Here is a 22,831-nt window from a genome sequence, read left to right on the forward strand (position 1 = left end):
TTGGGAGGCCAAGGCAGGTGGATCACGAGGTCAGGAGATCGAGTCCATCCTGGCTAACACGGTGAAACCCCGTCTCTACTAAAAATACAAAAAAATTAGCTGGGTGTGGTGGCAGGCGCCTGTAGTCCCAGCTACTCGGGAGGCTGAGGCAGGAGAATGGCGTAAACCTGGGAGGTGCAGCTTGCAGTGAGCTGAGATGGTGCCACTGCACTACAGCCTGAGTGACAGAGTGAGACTCCATCTCAAATAACCAAAAAGGTTTCAAAAACTGCATTCATTTTCCCTAGTCTAAGTCCCAACACTTGGAGTCTTTTGAGGCACATTTGATTTTATTATTTATTTTTAAATGTATTTTATTATTTTTCTATTTTATTTTAGAACCTGGTCTTACTGGTTTTAGCTTGGGAGAAAAAGTCACAGCCAGACCCTAGTCTAGTAGTTTTCAGTCCTTGCCTGCAAACTAGAATAATCTGGGAGTTTAAAAAAAAAAAAAAAAAAAAAAAAAAAGCCGGGCGCTGTGGCTCACGCCTGTAATCCCAGCACTTCGGGAGGCCGAGGCGGGTGGATCACAAGGTCAGGAGATCGAGACAATACTGGCTAACACGGTGAAACCCCGTCTCTACTAAAAGTATAAAAAATTAGCCAGGCGCGGTGGCGGGCACCTGTAGTCCCAGCTACTCGGGAGGGTGAGGCAGGAGAATGATGTGAACCTGGGAGGCGGAGCTTGCAGTGAGCCGAGATCGCGCCACTGCACTCCAACCTGGGCGACAGAGGGAGACTACGTCTCAAAAAAACAAAAACAAAAACAAAAACAAAAACAAAAAAAACTTGTGCCTAGAGTTCCACCTTCTGAGATTTGAGATTCTTATTTAACTGGTCTGGGTGTCAGAATTTTTTTTTTTTTTTTTTTTGAGACGGAGTCTGGCTCTGTTGCCCAGGCTGGAGTGCAGTGACCGGATCTCAGCTCACTGCAAGCCCCGCCTCCCGGGTTCACGCCATTCTCCTGCCTCAGCCTCCCGAGTAGCTGGGAGTACAGGCGCCCGCCACCTCGCCCGGCTAATTTTTTTTGTATTTTAGTAGAGACGGGGTTTCACCGTGTTAGCCAGGATGGTCTCGATCTCCTGAACTCGTGATTCGCCCGTCTCGGCCTCCCAAAGTGCTGGGATTACAGGCTTGAGCCACCGCGCCCGGCCTGGGTGTCGGAATTTTAAAAAGCCCCCTAGGTAATTCTAAATTCAGGAAAAGTTGAGAACTACTGCACTGGAGGTTTACTGGCCCCGCTGTTCCCATCTTGTTTTATAACAACCCTGATGATTGCTGCACAGCTTGCTCGGGCTGCCTCATACCAGCTGACTATGAGCTTGGAGTTCCGCCTAAGCCTGTTGAGAGGAACAGTATGTACCTCTGCATAAGTCCTCTTTACACCTGTTGGATTTGCTGAGACTAGTTTCCATTGGTCCAACTCCATCAACTTTACATATTCCAGAAATTCTCTATAATTTCTGATCCACTGTTACATTCCTCCCCTTTCCAGCACTATTATTGACTTCTTCTTCTTCTTTTGAAAATCTTTGCTCCCTCCATCTATCATTTCAGTGAGATTTGGAGAGGGAAAGGAGGTACACCAACAACTGGAACCTGTAGAACACTCTGTTGAAAATTTCACATTTAAAAATACTGCTGACTATCTGCATTCTTTGCATTCAAATGTGGCTGAAAGTACTGAGAGGCAAGAGAACCACACACAGCCAGCATTTTGATGGGCCTCTTCCAACCACTAAAGTTGACAAATCAGACGATGTGAGAGACTGGGGGATGGGGGAAGAGTAATTGGTAACTATTTAGAACCTTATGTAAGTCAGATTTGATTTTCTAAGAAAGCAAAGCTTAAAAGTAGCAATGTAGCCATGACTTGCAATTAAACTTAAGTATAAGGACTGAAGTATCAGTCATCATAATCATATCAATTAGAGTACCTTAGGACACAGTAACTTTTTAAATGAAAGGAAAACTTTGAATAAAAATTACAAGATGGTCATCTTAACTGACACAAGAAAAAGCATAGTGGGACAGATTCTAGAAACTGATCTGCAACCATTAGGATCCTCATATAAAGAGTAAAAATCAAAATTTCTTTGAGAAAGAATAATCCCATCAAACTAACCTAAGCTATCTCCTCCATACACAGACGAATTATGAAAAGGAAGTAAAAGTTTACAATTCAGTAAAAGCCTTCTTGAGTCCATAATGTTATTCTTCCCCCAGAACCTAGAGAAATATGAGTTAGATAAGATTACTATTAAGATACATGATTAATTTGAAGATGGTTATTAAAGGCAAATTAGGTCTCTAATAACCATGGTAGAGCCAAGAGGATTTGCTGATGGATGACGTGTAGTAGATAAGAAAAAGAGGAGACAGCCAGGCACAGTGGCTCACGCCTGTAATCCCAACACTTAGGGAGGCCAAGGTGGGTGGATCACCTGAGGTCAGGAGTTCAAGATCAGTCTGGCTAACATGGCAAAACCCCATCTTTGCTGAAAATACAAAAATTAGCTGGGTGTGGTGGTATTGCCTGCAGTCCTAGCTACTCGGGAGGATGAGGTGGGAGAATCACTTGAACCTGGGAGGCCACAGTTGCAGTGAGCTAAGATGTGCCATTGCACTCCAGCCTTGGCGACAGAAAAAGAAAAAGAGGAGTCAAGGATCTTTTTCCTTAGATCAATTAAAAGGAAGCAAAACAAATTAGTGAAACACAATATATAGGGTAGAAAAAATTAACTGTCCACTAAATGTCTGACATTCTTGTTCATAACTATTTGTATTAGTCCATTCTCATGCTGCCATGAAGAACTGCCCAAGACTGGGTAATTTATAATGAAAAGAGGTTTAATTGACTTACAGTTTCACATGGCTGGGGAAGCCTCAGAAAACTTATAATCACGGCAGAAGGGGAAGCAAACATGCCCTTCTTCACATGGTGGGAGGAGACAGAAGGGCCGGCAGGGTTTCCCTGCCAGACACTTGTAAAACCATCAGATCTCGTGAGAACTCACTCTATTATGAGAACAGCACGGGAGAAACTGCCCCCATGATTCAGTTACCTCCCACTGGGTCCTTCCCACGACACGTGGGGATCATGGGAACTACAATTCAAGATGAGATTTGGGTAGGCACATAGCCAAACCATATCACTGTCACACAACCTGTGGGAGTGAAAATTATTCCCATTTTACAGATTTTAAAAAAACTGGATGCTCCAGGTAGTTACGTAACTTGTCTAAAGTCATAAAAATATCAGGGAGCAATTCCAAGATTCGAAACTCAAGTCCATCACTTTCAAAGCCTATCTGTCCCCTCCTCCACACCACTTCATTGTCTCTTTACACAGAAATGGCAGAAATTTAGTAAATCACGTATCTATAACAACAAATTGTAATGGGTGATCAGTGTCTATTGTTCTTGTTCACTCTACAGCTGACTTTAGTTCCAGGTTTTATTGTATTTTATTTTATTTATTTATTTGAGACGGAGTTTCACTCTGTCACCCAGGCTGGAGTGCAGTAGTGTGATCTCTGCTCACTGCAACGTCCGCATCCCAGGATCAAGTGATTCTCCTGCCTCAGTCTCCCAAATAGCTGGGATTACAGGTGCCCACCACCACTCCAAGCTAATTTTTTGTATTTTTAGTAGAGATGGGGTTTTGCCATGTTGGCCAGACTGGTCTTGAATTCCTGACCTCAGGTGATCTGCCCGCTTCGGCCTCCCAAAGTGCTGGGATTACAGGCATGAGCCACCACACCTGGCCTAGTTCCAGGTTTTATATCTGGTTTCACATCTAAGTGTATCTGGTGATGCTATAAAGAAAAGGCAAACCAGTAAAGACTGAGAAGATTTCAAAAAGAACAAGGTGATCTTGGTTTTGAACAGGGACCACCTTTAGGGTAATCTTTGTTCTCCTCCCCCAGATAGCTAACTTGTTTAAAGGAGGAAAAACCAGGACATTTTAACCTTGATAAATGAAAGTATGACACAATAAATTTCTATAAAATAGATTTGTTCCAGAAAACCAAGGAAGTCTTTTGAGTGAAAAAGTAAAATCAACCATTTACTCTAAAATTTCCCAGGAAAGTACATTCTATCAAGATGAAAGACAAAAGATTAGTCATTGCCCTTTCTTTTGTTCTTTTTTTCTTTTTCTTTAAGCGGAGACAGAGCCTTGTTCTGTTGCCCAGGCTGGAGTACAAGTGGCATGATCACAACTCTCTGCAGCCTTGAACTCCTGGGCTCAAGAGATCCTCCTGCCTCAGCCTTCTGGGTAGCTGGGACTAGAGGCATGTGCTATCACACGTGGCTAAATGTTAAATTTTTTGTAGAGACAAGGTCTCTATGTTACTCAGGATGGTCTCAAATTCTTGAGGTCAAGCCATCCTCCTGCCTCAGCCTCCCAAATTGCTGAGATTACAGGTGTGAGCCACCATACCTGGCTCCCTTTGTTAACAGAAACAGAAGAAATAAAATGACATAAAACATAATAAAATACAGGAAGAAAAACCAGGATCTAATGACATAACTAATGAGACTGGAATAGGGTGGAAATAATGGGGAAATGGGAACAGGTTAATAGGGATGAGGGGGGGAATGACACTTTTGAGTATATTGTTTTTTGTTTAGTTTAAAATCATGATAATGTTTCACATATCTAAAATAAAACAAATAATTAAAATTAACCAGAGCATGGCAGGAACCCAAAATGGAATATAAACAGTAACAAATGAACAATTTGTTACAACTGAGTAACACAATCACATTGAAGGGGGTGAGGAAGAAAGAAGTTACCTCAGTTGGAAAGCAAGTGTTTTGAATATACACTATAAGGTCAATGACAAAAGGTACTATACACAAATATTTCCTAAAGTCAGTTTGTCACAGGGGTCTAGGTTAGCAATTCTAAAACCACCTTACATATACACTAGGATGGAGCCATGAGTATGCTGTGGAGAATGAGAGCACTTTCTCACTTCTGGAGAATGGTGTTTCAAATGAGCAAAGGGCAAGTAAACTTGCAGTGTTGGATTGGAACTGGAACTGCAACTGCCAGTGAGTATTCGTGGTTTTTCACATATATATACAGGCTGGCCAGGCACGGTGGCTTATTCCTGTAATCCCAGCACTTTGGGAGGCCAAGGCAGGCAGACCATGAGGTCAGGAGTTCGAGACCAGCCTGGCCAACATGGTGAAACCCCATCTCTACTGAAAATACAAAAAACAGCTGGGCGTGGTGGTGGGCACCTGTAATCCCAGCTACTCCGGAGACTGAGACAGGAGAATCGCTTGAACCTGGGAGGCGGAAGTTGCAGTGAGCTGAGATTGCACCACTGCACTCCAGCCTGGGTGACAGAGTAAGACTCTGTCTCCAAAAAAACAAAACGAAACAACAACCACTATACACACACACAGGCTGATATAGAAATACATACAGATGTATATGTATGTATGTTGAGGTTCATATGTTCTCTATCTCTCTGTCTGCTAAGAGGGTCTAGGAATGATGACATCTCATAGCAGGAGCAAACCTAGCACTCAGATCTTAGTTTCTAAATGCCTTTCTCCAATACAAGGAATCAGGGCTCTTTGGAGAAATGGTTGGTTCCAGGTCTGGGGCAGGAAAATTTTAAGACGAGCCATGAGTGTCTTGTGGTACCAGAAAGTAAGGAAGTGCTTTAAAAAAATGGGGATAATATTGAAAGGACACAAAAACAAACTCAAAGGAGTTTCCAATGGTCAAATCTGGGACAATCTGAACAACAAAATAAATAAGAATAGTAATGAATAATAACTTACAGAATAAATACACACAGGTCCATAATGATATAAATCAACTGAATAAATATACAGTAGGATTCAAATTAATGTAGAGAGAATAACAGCAATAGAGAATTTACCATTAGTCAAAAGGTACAGTAATAACTGTTGCATGCAAAAATCAGCAAATGTCAAAATGAGTGTGTAAAGTTGTGATATAAAACAAGATAGTACTTCCCTCCTAATATTTTTTAATTACAAAGGGAAAATAGTAACTTTGCAGTAGTGAAACATGGTTTCTCACCTTAACCCAGTGTTCCAAGGTAACATCACCAGTAATGAGACATCAGTATCATGTACCTCTTGATAATGATGAAAGGTACAACATCACTTCAGTGGTATTTTCAAAAAATGCATAACCTCAATCTAATTAAAAACATCCCAGAAACCCAAACTGAGGGATATTCTACAAAATGGTCAGTTGTATTCAAAATAGTAGAGTAGGCCAGGTGCGGTGGCTCATGCCTGTAATCCCAGCACTTTGGGAGGCTGAGGCAGGTGGATCACCCGAGGTCAAGAGTTCAAGACCAGCCTGAACAACATGGTGAAACCATGTCTCTAAAAAAAATTAAAAATTAGTCAGGCATGGTGGCGTGCGCCTATAGTTCCAGCTACTTGGGAGGCTGAGACAGGAGAATTGCTTGAACCCAGGAGGTGGAGGTTGCAGTGAGCTGAGATTACATCACTGCACTCCAGCCTAGGTGAGAGAGCAAGACTCCATCTAAAAAAAAAAAAAAAAAAAGTAAATACAATGCTGGATCTTGAGTTTGATCTTAGACCAGAAAACGACAGTAGTGTAGTAACTGGTGAAATTCAAATAAGATCTGGAAAACAGTTACTGGTACTACATCAATGTTAACTTCCTGATTTTGATAAATGTACTGTGATTAGGTAAGATGTTAACATTTAGAGGAAGCTGTGTGAGGCATATAAGGGAACACTGTATACTAGTTGCACAACTTTTCTGTAATTCTAAAATTATTTCAAAACAAAAAGTTAAAAAAAATTGACTCCCATCACAAGAATTACCAAAAGCAAGATTTGATTTAATTTAGTCTGCTCTAAAGTTGTCTCCACAGTAGTAATGTTGTGGTATTGTCCATAATTGGGAAAAGTTTTCCCTCTTAGTTGACAAAACCCTCCAGTTTAAAAATATAAATTACTGAATCTAGGGAGTTCCTATATCCATAGGAGTAAACCTCTACCTTTGTATATACATTTGAAATTTTTCATAATAAAAATTTAAAATACACATTATAGACAAGCTTAAGTGCTTACTAATATAGTGAAGATGATTTTCTATCACTCCTACAACTTTTGTAAATGTTTAGAATTCTATGATGGAGTTTTAGGGCTAGTAGGACCTTAAAAATTAAGCGGTTCCACCTTGCCTCACTGCATAGGAAGGATGCTAATGCCCAGAGGTGAGGTCTAGTTGGAGCCAGCCTGAGACCAGGGCTGAGGCTGGAACCCTATCTCCCAACTCCTAGTCTGGAGCTACTTCCCTGATATTCTACATTTAAAGCTCTTCATGTATTCTAAAACTTATCCTAAATGACAATTTGCGATAAGTAATATTTGTAACTGCTTCCCAAAACAACAGAATTTTAACTGACTTTCCAAACTCGTAGAAGTGAAATATGGGCCGAAAATAGTATATACTTTAAATATAAGAAACTCAGCTATTCTTGTTTTCTGTTTAAATGAACTCTATTTTATTTTATTTTTTAAGTCAAGGTCTCACTATGGTGCCTAGGCTAGAGTGCACTGGCTATTCACCGGTGTAATCATAGCATGCTATAGCCTCGAACTCCTGGCCTCTAGTGATCCTCCCATCTCAGCCTCCCAAGTAGCTGGGACAACAGGTGTACACCATTACACCTAGCTTTTTGAAATCTTTATTTTAAACAGAACTTTTATAATAGTTCATGTTCCCATCCTTGTTGAATGATTTGATTTTTGTTCTTAATGGAAGTATTTCTCTGTTTTCTCACAACTCTCTTTTGAAGGATTTCAGCTCACTAATGACACTTCTCAAGCATTTATCTATGAAGAAAGCCTTTATTGAACACCAAATGTGTGTCAGGCACTGCAGGTAATGCTGAAAACAAAAGGATGAAGAAAGATTCTGGTCCTCAAGCACTCATAGTATATTGGGATAAATGGGCAAATACTGATTACAATGTAAAGTGACAAGTAGTATACACAGTGGTATATATAATTTGCTCTGGGAGGGAAGAAGAGTTAGCTATCTCAGTCCTCAGAGATGCCCCTTCTCCCACTTAGCAAATGAAGAAACGGAAAAGCTTCAGGTTACTCAATAAACACCAAAGCAGGACTTGAACCTAGGTCTACTGATAGGGAATAGAATGAACATTATTATCCAATATTGATCTAAATGATGAACTATTTTTTATCTTGATGACAGCTGATGAGATGGATTTGAGTCCTAAAGAGGATTATAATCTACTGCTCTGTTTAGTAACTCTGTAACCCTGGGCAATTTATTTAAGATCTCTGAATTAACTTTTCTTATCTGGGGACAGGAAATTTTACCTCTTAAGGCTGTGAGAAATAAATGAACAAATATATCAGGCAACAAATATAGTTGCTGGCACACCAAAGAGTCCATAGATTGAGAATTTCTTGTGGATGGAATTACTTTGTATTCATTTTTGAGTCTGTAGAGGCTGGTAGCATGCCTGGCACACAGATGTTGAATTAATGTTTACTAAATAAAATTATTAAATAAATGTTGAATCTGAAACTATTCTTTTTTTTTTTTTTGAGACAGAGTCTCGCTGTCTCCCAGGCTGGAGTGCAGTGGCGCCATCTCGGCTCACTGCAAGCTCTGCCTCCCAGGTTCACACCATTCTCCTGCCTCAGCCTCCCGGGTAGCTGGGACTATAGGCACCCTCCACCATGCCTGGTTAATATTTTGTACTTTTAGTAGAGACGGCTTTCCCCGTGTTAGGCAGACTAGTCTTGACCTCCTGACCTCGTGATCCACCCGCCTCGGCCTCCCAAAGTGCTGGGATTACAGGCGTGAGCCACCACGCCCGGACTTTTTTTTTTTTTCCCCCCCACAGAATCTTGCTGTTGTCCAGGCCGGAGCCAATGGCACAATCACGGCTCTCTGCTGTAGCGCTGATCTCCAGAGCTCAAGTGATTCTTCCACCTCAGCCTCCCAAGTAGCTGGGACTACAGGGACGTGTCACCACACTTGACTAATTCTCTTGATGCTTTTTAGTAGAGATGGGGCCTCACTATGTTGCCCTGGCTGGTGCTGCATTCCTAAGCTCAAGAGATCCTCCTGCCTTAGCCTCCCAAAGTGCTGGAATTACAGGCGTGAGCCACTGTGCCCGGCTAAGACTATCTTTGAGATATATTCAATACTTTTTTTTTTTCTGAGGCAGAGTCTCGCTCTGTCACCCAGGCTGGAGTGCAGTAGCACCATCTTGGCTCACTGCAACCCCCACCTCCCCGGTTCAAGTGATTCTTGTGCATCAGTCTCCCAAGGAGCTGGGATTACAGGCGTGCACCACCACGTCTGGCTAGTTTTTTTGTATTTTTAGTAGAGATGGGGTTTCGCCATGCTGGCCAGGCTGGTCTCAAACTCCTGAGCTCAGGCAATCCGCCCGCCTCCACCTCCCAAAGTGCTGGGATTAAAGGCGTGAGTCACCACGCCCAGCCGATATGTTCATTTCCATAAACATATTTTTTTTAAGTCTCCATTTCGTCCACATAAATGGTCCAACTTTTAAGGACTAGTTCCCTCTTACTTTAATACTTACTTTCTACTGTTGCTCCTTCGTTTGGATTTGAATATCCCTCTCCTTTCCGTTTGGTTCTCCGGATAATGCCTCCATCTTCAAATAAGTCCTCTCCTTTGAAATCAAGGAGCTCAATCTAGAAAGAAAAAAGGAATTCAGCTGAGAAAAGACCAAATAAAGCCAATTTAACATATGTGAAGGCAAGGGCAACCAATTATTTCATTTTACAAAATAAAGCTGTTTCAAAATGTATACATTCATTTATGCATCTTAATTATTGGAAAAGTAGCAAAAAAAAAAACAAAAAAAACCCACTATACTTTTCCATACTTGGAAAGAATTTCACATAATGATAATGTCTAGGACTATATCCTAAGGGACTGCGGTGCAAAGACAGGAAATACTAGGAACACTACCCTGTGGGCAAGAACCCAGAGCTTTACAAGGTGCTGGTGTAGAACAGTTTGTCTGAGGCCACAACTTTCCCACCCTGGATTTATGGAGTTCCCTTCTCAAAATGTAAACATAAATTTCATGAATGTGACCTATGACTGATTAAAGGTATATTTTACCTAGCTGGGGTAGTTCTTAAAAATCAAGTTTTACCAAATATATGTAATTTCAACACAGGTTGAATAATGTTTTATCACCATCAAACACTTCTAGAGAAGTGAGATCTGTGACATACAAACCTTTATAATATGAAAATACCCTGCAACTTGACATAGGCATATTTCAACATTTATTGCCAACATTTCCATCCTGCATTCTGGTCAATTTTGAGTATGTCACACTCACACCATGGACCAGATTCTTTATTTCTAAGTGTAGTGTCTTTTGTGTATTTGGATATGACCTTTTTGTGGTGGAAACACGTTTCTCAAAAAGCACTGGCACGTGCACCCTTGAGTTTGTGGGAAACAATCCAAGAAGCCATGCTCCAAAATAAGTAAGTTGGATGTGATTCTCTATAGCTCCTTTTCCCACTGCCTGTTGCTTCAAAGCCATTCCTATTGTAGAGCAGATGCTGACAAGGCAACATCACACACATACTTGCCTCAAAAAAGAGAGTTGCATTCGAGGGAATTTTAGGGAGACTGCCAGCCGAGCCATATGCATATTCTGGTTTGCACAGTAAATGGCATATCTCTCCTTTCTTCATGGTAGCCACCCCAATGTCCCATGCCTTGATAACTTGGCCTAAGAGAAAGGAAAAGGTAGTTGAAAGCTATCAGCCCTATTTAAAAATATTTAACTTTCATTAAACAAAAGTTCAAATTTCCAGTTTTTCATACTACATATTCAGCTAGAAAGTATGGGCTACAAGATGACCGAGTGCTACATACAAATAAATAAATTATTATTTATTTCAAGGCTATCATAAAAGATTCCCTGTTGATCGGCCCAGCACTTTGGGAGGCTGATGTGGGAGGATCGCTTGAGTCCAGGAGTTTGAGACCAGCCTGGGCAACATAGCAAGACCTCATCTCTTAAAAAAAAACAACAAAAAAAACCCCCAAGGAACACAGCTGGGTATAGTGGTGCACACCTATAGTCCCAGCTACTCCAGAGGCTGTGGTGGGAGGACTGCTTAAGCCCGGGAGCCCAGGAGGTTGAGGCTTCAGTGAGTCAAGATTATGCCACTGCACTCTAGGCTGGGTGACAGTGAGACCTGTCTCAAAAAGGATTCCCTGCTGAAAGGGATGAAAGTAGTATAAATTCCTAAACTACTCAAAAATTAAGTCTTTGAAAACTGGTGGTAACATTATCCATGAAATATGGCTGTGTTGCAACTGTTGCTTAATTTATCATTTCAACTATAAGCAGCACACATTTTCTAGGCAAAGATAGAACAAAAATAGTATTGAAAAATAGAGTTTGTCTTAAGGAAGCTTGTAATTTAGTTGGGTAGACAAAAACAAAACAAAACAAAACAAAACAAGAAGTAACCAGAACAATATAAATTGCATAAAAGGGTCTATGAAACACATTTCTTCTCGAAATTTAGAATCAGAAAAAGGTTTCTTTAAACAAAAACGTATGTGTCTTTTTGTCAAACCACAACTACAGAACTTAAAATGTTTTATTTTTTGCCTACTTCCAGGAAACTAAGTTAAATTTACTGCTCAATTGTAGGACTATATTAGGCTATATAATTGTAATCTCAATGTTTACAGTTCCTATGATGTGCATCATTATCTTACTGTAAGCAGTATCAAGTCCTTTGGGAAACAATAGAAAATTCAGGCAATTTAAAAGGCGAATTACATTTTGGTGGGACATAGTGGCTCACGCCTGTAATCCTGGCACTTCAGGAGGCCAAGGCGGGTGGATCACTTGAGGCCAGGAGTTCAAGACCAGCCTGGCCAACATGGTGAAACCCCGTCTCTACTAAAAATACAAAAATTAGCCAGGCATGGTGGTATGTGCCTGTAATCCCAACTACTTGGGAGGCTGAGGGAGGAGAATCACTTGAACCTGGAAGGCAGAGGTTGCAGTGAGTAGAGATCATGCCACTGCACTCCAGCCTGGGCAACACGGCAAGACACTGTCCCAAAAAAAAAAAAAAAAAAAAGGCTACATTACAAATGAGGTACTTTGTTAATCAAAAACATTAAGTATCTGGGGGTTGGGCACGTTGGCTCACGCCTGTAATCCCAGCACTTTGGGAGGCCAAGGTGGGCAGATCTCTTGAGCTCAGGAGTTTGAGACCAGCCCAGGCAACATGGTGAAACCCCATCTCCACAAAAAAATATTGAAAAAATGAGCCAGGCGTGGTGGTGCTTGCCAGCTACTCAGGAGGCTGAAGAGGGAGGATTGCTTGAGCCCAGGAGGTTGAGGTTTCAGTGAGCTGAGATCATGCCACTGCACTCCAGCCTGGGCAGCAGAGTGAGACCCTGTCCTGTCTCAAAAAACAAAAACAAAAACAAAAATGTAAGTATTCAAAGTGGGATCAGATAAGAGATGAACCCCAGAGGAAGTGAATTTGAAGTGAGCTGGTGGTAGGATATTAGGACAAGTGAAACCCTACATAACCGTATGTAAGCAGGGATGGATAAACCATTTGTCATTCATGATTTTAGCTTAATCTTCATTAAATATTACAACTTTTCCAAATGTAAGCTACATTTATTTCAGTTAAAAATATATGTTAAGTGGCCAGGAACAGTGGCTCATACCTGTAATCTCAGCATTTTGGGAGGCCAAGTGGGAGCATCCACTTGAGCCCAAGAGTTTTAAGACCGGCCAGGGCAACACAGTGAAACTCCATCTCTACAAAAATTTAAAAAATTAGTGCAGCATGGTGGCACATGCTTGTAGTTCCAGATACTTTGGAGATTAAGACAGGAGAATAGCTTGAGCCCACGAGTAAGAGGCTACAGTGAGCAATGATTATGTCACTGCACTCCAGCCTAGGTGACACAGCGAGACCCTGTCTCTTACAAAAAAAAAAAAAATTATTCAAGTAATACATGCCTATTATTAAAACACCCATGAAAGAGATGGAAAGTCAAAGCAGAAAGGCCATCCATTTGTTCCTTATAAGTCACTGTTTTGTTTCTTTGGTATCCTACTGTGTGCTGTACCTTTTTAAAAAAATTTAAAACACAAATGACAGTGACCTAGACATTCAGTTCTAAACTACTTTTTCATTTAATATATATCTTCATCCTCTTTCTCCAACAGTAGAAAGGAGGATGTACATTTTAGAGCTCAAAAATGCAGCATACTCTAACCTCAGACTACCTGGATTTAAATACCAAGTTTGCCTTTTACTATCTGTGTAAACTTGTGCAAGTTACTTAAATCTCTGTGCTGCAGTCTCCTCACCTGCAAAATGTAGATAATAACAGTACTTGCCATATGTTTTCAGTTGTTTTAAGAATTATTAGACAAAACACATCAAATGCACGGCATGGTGCCTGGCACATAATATGTATTTGATAAAGGAAAAACATTATTGGGTGTATAATACAACAATCTCCTATTGATGCATATATTACCAACAATAATCTAATGAGACTACTTGTCCATTTATGTTTGCCTACTTTGCATAAGTATATTTGGAGGGTAAATTCCTGGAAGTGCAAAGGTGATATGCATTTTAAATTTGATAGTTATTGCCCAACTGTCTTTATAAAATGGTTTTGTTTTTTTTTTTAAGAGACAGGGTCTTGCTCTGTCACACAGACTGGAGTGCAGTGGTATGAGTATCGCTTACTGCATCCTCAACCTCCCAGGCTCAAGCAGTCCTCCCACCTTAGCCTTCCAAGTAGCTGGGACCTCAGACATGTGCCACCACATTGGGCTAATTTTCTTCTTCTTTATTTTTTTTGTAGACAGAGTCTCACCATGTTGCCCAGGCTGGTCTTGAACTCCTGGGCTCAAGAGAACCTCCTGCCTCAGCTTCCCTAGTAGCTAGGACTACAGGTGAATACCACCATGATTTTAAATTTTTCTGTAGATATGGAGTCTTGCTACATTGCCCAGGTTGGTCTTGAACTCCTAGCCTCAAGTGATACTCCTGCTTCAGCTTTCCAAAGTGCTGGGATTACAGGTGTGAGCCATTGCATCAGCCCAGTTTTTTTTCATTTTTAAGAGACAAGGTCTTGCTATGTTGCTCAGGCTGGATTCGAACTCCTGGCTCAAGTGATCCTCCCACCTCAGCATCTGAGTAGCTGAGACTACAGGCACTTGGCTTCAACTGATTCTTAACAAGAGTTTGAGAAAGAAAAAGTAGCCTCCCCAACATCTGGAAACTGCTTGAACACTTACAGCTAGACCTCAGTGTTGTTTGAAGCTGGCCTAGGGATCACAGGGAGGCCATATTATTCTCCTGTGGGACATAAACAATCTCGCAAAATATCAACATGAGACAAGGCCACTCTGAGACTGTGTCCAAGTGAGACAAAACAAAAATACTTCAAAATTTTGTCTGGCTGGGCATGATGGCTCACACCTGAAATCCCAGCACTTTGGGAGGCCGAGGCGAGTGGATCACCTGAGGTCAGGAGTTCGAGACCAGCCTGGCCAACATGGTGAAACCCTGTCTCTACTAAAAATGTAAAAATTAGCCAGGCGTGGTGGCACATGCCTGTAATCCCAGCTACTTGGGAGGCTGAGGCAGGAGAATTGCTTGAACCTGGGAGGTGGAGGGTGCAGTGAGCTGAGATCATGCCACTGCACTCCAGTCCCATTTCAAAAAAGAAAAAAATTTTTTTTTTGTCTAAGCCCAGAGGAAAAAAACAAGGTCACTGTGCATTTTGCAAAATACCAAACATCCCCCTCTCCTGGCTAATATGAGTGACTGCTGCTTCTCTACCAGTTCTAGTTTTGGTCTCACTCTAGTTGGCCCACCTCCTAATAAGATTTATTAAGATACTCAAACATAAATCAACCCACATCCTAACAGCATCCAACCAAGAAAGCTCTGCTTTCTTAAAACTCCCCAAAATCACCTAATACAAGCCCAAGTCCTTAAAATATTCCTTCTAACACTCTTACTGAGATACTCCACAGTTAGCATGGTATGCATCCTCCCTCACAACTAATGAACCAACGTGTTCAACTATAGGTGTGTTCCTAGTAGTCTGTGGCTGCAGGGCACTGATAAGGCCCACTCAACTGATGGGAGCAGTGTGTGGGACCACACCGCAGAACAGGAAACCAGCTGTATCACTCAGTATATTTGCAAACAGAATGGAGAGCATCAATTAGTCTGGAGTGGGTTAAGCAAGCTTCTACATCACATTTCCTTAAATTCCTAGAGGTAGAATTACTGCACCAAAAGCATAAATATTTTCCTTTTTTTGAGATAGGGTCTCACTTTGTTGTCCAGGCTGGAGAGCAGTGGCATAATCTTGGCTCATTGCAACCTCTGCCTCCTGGGTTCAAGCGATTCTCGTGCCTCAGCCTCCCAAGTAGCTGGGATTACAGGCACGTGCCACTACGCTTAGGTAATTTTTGTATTTTTAGTAGAGACAGGGTTTCACCATGTTGGTCAGGCTGGTCTCAAACTCCTGACCTCAAGTGGTCTGCCCACCTCGGCCTCCCAAAGTGCTGGGATTACAGGTGTGAGCCACCATGCCCAATCCCCAAAGCATAAACATTTTAAAGATTCTTCATCTTTAGGACCTCAGTCATAGGTAAAATACACCAAGAACAGGCCGGGCGCAGTGGCTCACGCCTGTAATCCCAGCACTTTGGGAGTCCAAGGCGGGCAGATCACAAGGTCAGGGGATCGAGACCATCCTGGCTAACAGGGTGAAACCCTGTCTCTACTAAAAATATAAAAAATTAGCCGGGCGTGGTGGCGGGTGCTTGTAGTCCCAGCTACTCGGGAGGCTGAGGCAGGAGAATGGCGTGAACCCAGAAGGCAGAGCTTGCAGTGAGCCGAGATTGCGCCACTGCACTCTAGCCTGGGCAACAGAGCAAGACTCCGTCTCAAAAAAAAAAAAAAACCACCGGGAATATATAACATCAATTTATTCTTACACTTGATCTAGACTTCAATTTTACTAGCTTATACACAATTTATCAATTTCAGGAGTCTTATTCCATTTGTAATAAAATATAAAATGAGAATATATATATATACACACACACACACAAATGTGTAATATAGCTATTACTAAATTTAAATGCTTTTTTATGTATGTAACTATAGGCAGGTGAAAAAGTTTAAAAGTATATAAAGCCTAGTATAAAAACAATTCATTATACTTTTTCTTCCTTCTGTAATGTAATACTTCTTTCTGGCTTAAAAAAATTATATAACATATTTTAAGATACAACATTTTAATCACTTAACACTTTCATTTATAATAAAGACTATAGTGACCACTTCAGAACATTCTGACTACATAATGTTTCCTCCTTGAGTTAAAAAAAATTGCTTAATTGTGGGGGGAAAAAAAAGAATTTACTACCTTAGGTATTTTTTAAAGTGCACAGTTCACTATTTTTAAATATATACACATTGTTATGCAACCAGTCTCCAGAACTTTTTCGTCTTGCAAAACTAAAATTTTATACCCATTAAACATTTCCTCCTTCCTGAACCTTTGGCAACTTCTATTCTACTTTCTGTTTTTATGAATTTGACTACTCTAGATAGATAACTCATGTAAGTGGAATCAGATAGTATTCGTCTGTCACTGGATTACTTCACTTAGTATAACGTCCTCAAGGTTCATCCATGTTGTAGCATCTGCCAGAATTTTTCTTTAAAACTTAAATATTCCACTGTACGTTTTTATCACCTTTTGCTTATCTATTCATCTATGATGGACACTTGAGTTGCTTCCACCTTTTGGTTGCTGTTAATAATGCTGCTACAAACATGAGTGTACAAATATCTCTTCAAGACTCTGTTTCAATTCTGTTGGTTATATGCCCACAAGTAGAACTGCTAGATCAACATGGTAACCCTATTTTCAATTGTCTGAGGAACTTCCATACTGTTTTCCACCGCAGTTGCACTATTTTACATTCCCACCAACAATGCATGAGGGTTCCAATTTCTCTACATCCTCATCAACACTTGTTGTTTTCTGTTTTTTTAATAGTACCCATTCTAACCAGTATGAGGGTGATATTTCACTGTGGTTTTGACTTGCATTTCCCTAGTGATCAGTGATGTTGAACATCTTTGCATATGCTTGTTGTCCATTTTTATATCTTCTTTGAAGAAATTTCAAGTCCTCTGCCCAGTTTAAAAAAATTTTTTAGACATAGGGTATCACTATGTTGCCCAGACTGGTCTTGAAAGCCTGGCTTCTAAGTAATCCTCCCACCTAGGTCTCCCAAAATGCTGGGATTACAGGTATGGCCACTGCAACTGGTCCTTTACATATTTTTTAATTGGGCTATTTTGTTGTTTTTGTTGAGTTATAGGAGTTGTTTGTGTATTCTGGGTATTAACCCCTTATCAGATATAAGATTTGCAAATATTTTTCTCCCATTCCATAGGCTACCTTTCATTCTGTTACTGTTTGATGCACAAAAGTTTTAAATTTTGATATATTCCAATTTGTTTAATCTATGATGTACAGTAGTTTATGTTTAATTGTTTTACTTTTGTTGCCTGTACTTTTGATGTCATGCCAAGAAACCACTGCAAAATCCAATGTCATGAAGCCTTTCCTCCATATTCTTTATTTATTTATTTTTTGAGACATTTCATTCTTGCTGCCTAGGCTGGAGTGCAATGGTGTGATCTTGGCTCACTGCAACCTCTGCTTCCCGGGTTCAAGCAATTCTCCTGCCTCAGTCTCCCAAGTAGCTGGGACAACAGGCATGTGCCACCATGCCCAGCTAATTTTTTTTTTTTTAGTAGAGACGGGTTTCACCATGTTAGTCAGGGCTGGTCTTGAACTCCTAAACCTCAGGTGATCCGCCTGGCCTCAGCCTCCCAAAGTGCTGCCATTACAGGTGTGAGCCACTGTGCCCGGCCTTCCTCCATATTCTTACGGGAGTTTTACAGGTTTAGATCTTGCGTTTAGGTCTTTGATCCATTTTGAGTTAATTTTTGCAGATGGTGTAAGATAAGGACCCAATTTCATTCTTTTACATGTGGATATCTAGCTTTTCCAACACCATTTGTTGAAAAGACTGTCCTTCCTCCCACTGAATGGTCTTGGCACCTTGTTGAAAAATCACCACCTTTTAAATGTACATTTACATTTGAATATGAGCATACTGAACACACTATAGGATGAAAGCTACACCATATCATACAGAAAAAAATTACTTTTTCATATGGGAGTAGTAAAGGAGAACAAGAAAGGTAAATATTTTAACTGTAAAAGATTTCCTTTCAAAATATAAAAGTTGACAAACACTTAAGGTTAATCACTTACTAAGCTTCAGGTAATTAAAAGTGCATCTTATTCATTCCTGCTTCACCTTCCTTGAGGGATTCCAAGGACTTAGTACCAATTTCTGATCTCTATTTTAACTACTTGCATATTCTACTAATTTTTATGTTAAAAATAAGAAAAACCTCATATAATAGGTAATACAGACATCCTTTCTTCTTTTTACACTAAACAAAGCAAATTATTTTTCCTATATACTTTTTCCTCATATATTTTAGGTTTTTTGTTTTTGTTTTTAGTTTTTTGAGACGGAGTCTCACTCTGTCGCCCAGGCTGGAGTGCAGTGGCACAATCTTGGCTTACTGTAACTTCCACCTCCCAGGCTCAAGTGATTCTCCTGCCTCAGCCTCCCCAGTAGTGGGATTACAGGCATATGCCACCCCACCAGCTAATTTTTGTATTTGTAGTAGAGACGGGGTTTCACTATGTTGGCCAGGCTGGTCTTGAACTTCGAACCTCAGGTGATCTGCCTGCCTCAGCCTCCCAAAATGCTGGGATTACAGGCATGAACCACTATGCCTGGCCTAGTTTTATTTTAAAATAGCTATAAAAGGGCTCTAATAATCATCCCTACCCCCTACCAATAGTAACTAATCATGAATTAAACAAATTAATTTATGTATTTTGTTTTGTTTGAGTCAGCGTCTCTGTCACCCAGGCTGGAGTGAAGGCGTGTGATCATAGCTCACTGCAGCCTTGACCTCCTGGGCTCCAATGATCTTCCCATCTCAGCCTCCTGATTAAAAGGCACCACCACGCCTGGCTAATTTTTATATTTTTTGTAGAGATGGGGTTTCACCATGTTGTCCAGGCTGGTCTTGCACCCTTGGGTTCAACTGATCCTCCTGCCTTGGCCTCCCAAACTGCTGAGATTACAGTAATTTATGTTTAAGACTCTTTTAAAGTGTTCATATCTTATGCTACATTGTATTTTTGTCATTTCTCTAACTACTAAGAGAACTAATCACAGGATAACCTCTCCCCACCTGCAAAGCTTATAATTAAAAAAAAAAAAAAAAAGGGAAAAGGGAAAGAAAACAGATATGGTATCATTATCTGTCCTGGGACAGCCTTAAGGATCAACTCTGCCAGACTAAATTGTTACACACTTGAAGGCAGGAGTCATGTTTTAATTACTCTTTGCAAAGAACTATAGCACTACAATATTTTACTCAAAAAAAGAACAAAGGCATAATGTAATATCGAATTTAAATGGAGTGAGAAATTTGCTCAGCTTTTCACAGGCTAAATCAGCTCCTCCCTGACATCCACTCAGCAGTGGAAACTGGAAGCATTCCTCCTCTATCGCAAAGTTCCAGGAAAAACCAAAGTAAGTACTTTCTTAAAGTTTGCTGTCTTTCTGGCTCACACTTTTGGGGACAATTAGAAAAATTAAATATTTTAGCCTAAAAGCTTTCCTTACAAATCTCCTGAATGCTCCTAAACTGAATGTAAAAAAAAGTAAACAGATATTAAGAACATATTGGCTGAGGGCAGTGACTCATGCTTGTAATCCCAGCACTCTGGGAGGCTGAGGCAGCAGGATCGCTGAAGCCTAGGAGTTCAATGCTGTAGTGAGTTATGATGCATTCCAGCTCTGATAACAGAGCAAGTCTCTGGAGAGAAGGAGAGAAGGAGGGAGGAGGAAGAGAGAGCGAGCGAGCCAACACAAGCGCCAGCACTTTTGATAAATCTTACTATGACATATCAATACTGGTAAGAAATGTCTTCTATGGCCGGGCATGGTGGCTCACACCTGTAATCCCAGCACTTTGGGAGGCCAAGGTGGGTGGATCACGAGGTCAGGAGATCGAGACCATCCTGGCCAACGTGGTGAAACCCTGTCTCTACTAAAAATACAAAAATTAGCCGGGCATGGTGGTGTACACCTGTAATCCAAGCTACTCAGGAGGCTGAGGCAGGAGAATCACTTGAACCCGCGAGACAGAGGTTGCAGTGAGCCGAGATCACACCACTGCACTCCAGCCTGAGCGAGAGCGAGACTCCGTCTCAAAAAAAAAGAGAAATTTCTACTGTATATCAGGCACTCGATAAATACTGCTAACCAGGACCTACTTCATTTCTATACCTGGTTTGGGCTATGCTTTAAACCTTAAGATCTAACATAAGAAAGACTACCTGGATTTGAATCCTGGCTCTGCCACTTACTGTAGAGCCTTGGGCAATTTACCAAGCTTTTCTGTACCTTAGTCTGTAATATAGTAAACAAAAAATCACCTCAAACCAAAAATGGTTAATAACAGTAGGTAACCAAACCATAAAAGAAAAAATTGATAAAACTGACTTCATCAGAAGTAAAAACGTCTACTTCTCCAAAGACCAATTAAGAAAATAAAAAGGCAAGACAGACTGGGAGATCATATTTGCCAAAGTGCTTGTCCTTTTAAGTACAACTCAATAAGACAAACAACCGATGTTTTAAAATGGGCAGAAGATCTGAACAGACACTTTACAAAAGAAAACATACAAATGCCCACTAAGCACAAGAAGAGAGACCCTCAATCATCACTAGTCATCAGAGAAATGCAAAAAAAACCCAAGTGAGATACTACTTCATACTTACTTGAATGGCTAAAATTAAAAAGATTGACAATACTACATGTTAGCAAGCATATGAAAAACTGAATAGCCCCAAATTGCAAACAACCAAATGTCCTGTTTTTGCATGGGTGAACAAACTGTGGCATTCCCAAATTGTGGAATACTTCTCAGGAATTCAACATGCAAGAATCCCAAAGTCATTATGTTAAGTGAAAGAAGTCAAACACCAAAGATAATACAAGATTCTGTTTATACGAAATTCTAGAAGAGGCAAAATTATAGGAACAGAAACCAAGTTAGTGACTGCCTGGGGCTCAGAGTCCACGAAGGAAAATGACTGCAAAAGGACATAAAAATACTTTTTAAAGTAAAGAAATTGTTTTATATTTTGATTGTGGTGGTAGTTACAGAAATATTATCAAAATTCATCAAACTATATACTTAAAAGGGTAAACTTTATTATATGTAAATAATACCTCAATTAAAAAAAAAACATTCAAAGTAGCTTTGACACAAATGTTAATATGATTGTCACCTAAATTATACTAATTGTACAAAGAATCAAGAAAATAGTAAGATTGAGGCCGGGTGCGGTGGCTCATGCCTGTAATCCCAGCACTTTGGGAGGCCGAGGTAGGTGGATCACGAGGTCAGGAGATTGAGACCATCCTGGCCAACATGGTAAAACACCATCTCTACTAAAAATACAAAAATTAGCTGGGCCTGGTGGTATCACCTGCAGTTCCAGCTACTCGGGAGGCTGAGGCAAGAGAATCGCTTGAACCTGGGAAGTAGAGGTTGCAGTGAGCTGAGATCACGCCACTGCACTCCAGCCTGGGCAACAGAGCAAGACTCCGTCTCAAAAAAAAAAAAAAAATTAATTAATTAAGATTGGTAGGTGAATTAAATGAGATAATACACATAAGTTCCTTGGCCTGGCACTGCAAGTACTTAAAGTACTAGCTTATTAGACTTTCAACATATATTTTCCCCTTCTTACCCCAATATGCTACTGGCTGAGTAAATTAACAGGTATTTCTACTAATGATCATAGATCATAATGCAACAAAAATTAAGATTTTATTAATGTAACAGGCAGAGTACTCATATTTACTTCATTATGGCTAACTCTCACTAATAAGAGAGTAGTATAAAAATGTGAAGAATCCAAAACTATTGGTTTATTTTTCTCTTACTCCTCAAATCTGAGGGAAAAGTATAAAAAGTAGGATTTTTATCTTAGTGATTCTCAGGCATGTTAGTCACATACCAAAAACATAAAAAACAACCTCAATCAAGTAGCCTAGTATCAGATATATCACCAGGCTTTTACAGGGGTGAATGGAGAGGGGTGAGGCTTTAGTACTCTTGGGATGTAGGCCCAGCACTTTGGGAGGCTGAGGCAGGCAGATCATGAGGTCAGGAGATCGAGACCATCCTGGCTAACATGGTGAAACCCTGTCTCTACTAAAAAATACAAAAAATTAGCTGGGCATGATGGCGGGTGCCTGTAGTCCCAGCTACTCAGGAGGCTGAGGCAGGAGAATGGTGTGAACCCGGGACGCGGAGGTTGCAATGAGCTGAGATCACGCCAATGCACTCCAGCCTGGGCGACAGAGCGCGACTCTATCTCAAAAAAAAAAAAAAAAAAAAAGAATAGGGTAGAAATAAATCTTTCATCTTCCAAATCTATTGCCCTCTTCCATTTTAGTGAAATATATTTGATGGGGTGAGGAGGGTAAAAGAACAGAA

At 40.5% G+C, this 22,831-nt stretch overlaps 1 protein-coding gene across 1 annotated transcript in view; it reads right to left on the reverse strand.

The window, feature by feature from the left end:
* Nucleotides 1-22,831, reverse strand: part of FKBP5 (FKBP prolyl isomerase 5) — a 158,878-nt gene that overhangs the window by 38,328 nt on the left and 97,719 nt on the right. Inside the window, exons 5-6 of the mRNA XM_050787705.1 lie at nucleotides 10,696-10,838; nucleotides 9,660-9,774 (exon numbers count right to left, since the gene is read on the reverse strand). Of these exons, the coding sequence (XP_050643662.1) occupies nucleotides 9,660-9,774; nucleotides 10,696-10,838 (258 nt within the window). The remainder of the gene's footprint in view (nucleotides 1-9,659; nucleotides 9,775-10,695; nucleotides 10,839-22,831) is intronic.

This window comes from Macaca thibetana, chromosome 4 (assembly GCF_024542745.1).
Source record: "Macaca thibetana thibetana isolate TM-01 chromosome 4, ASM2454274v1, whole genome shotgun sequence".
NCBI classification, from domain to species: Eukaryota; Metazoa; Chordata; class Mammalia; order Primates; family Cercopithecidae; genus Macaca; species Macaca thibetana.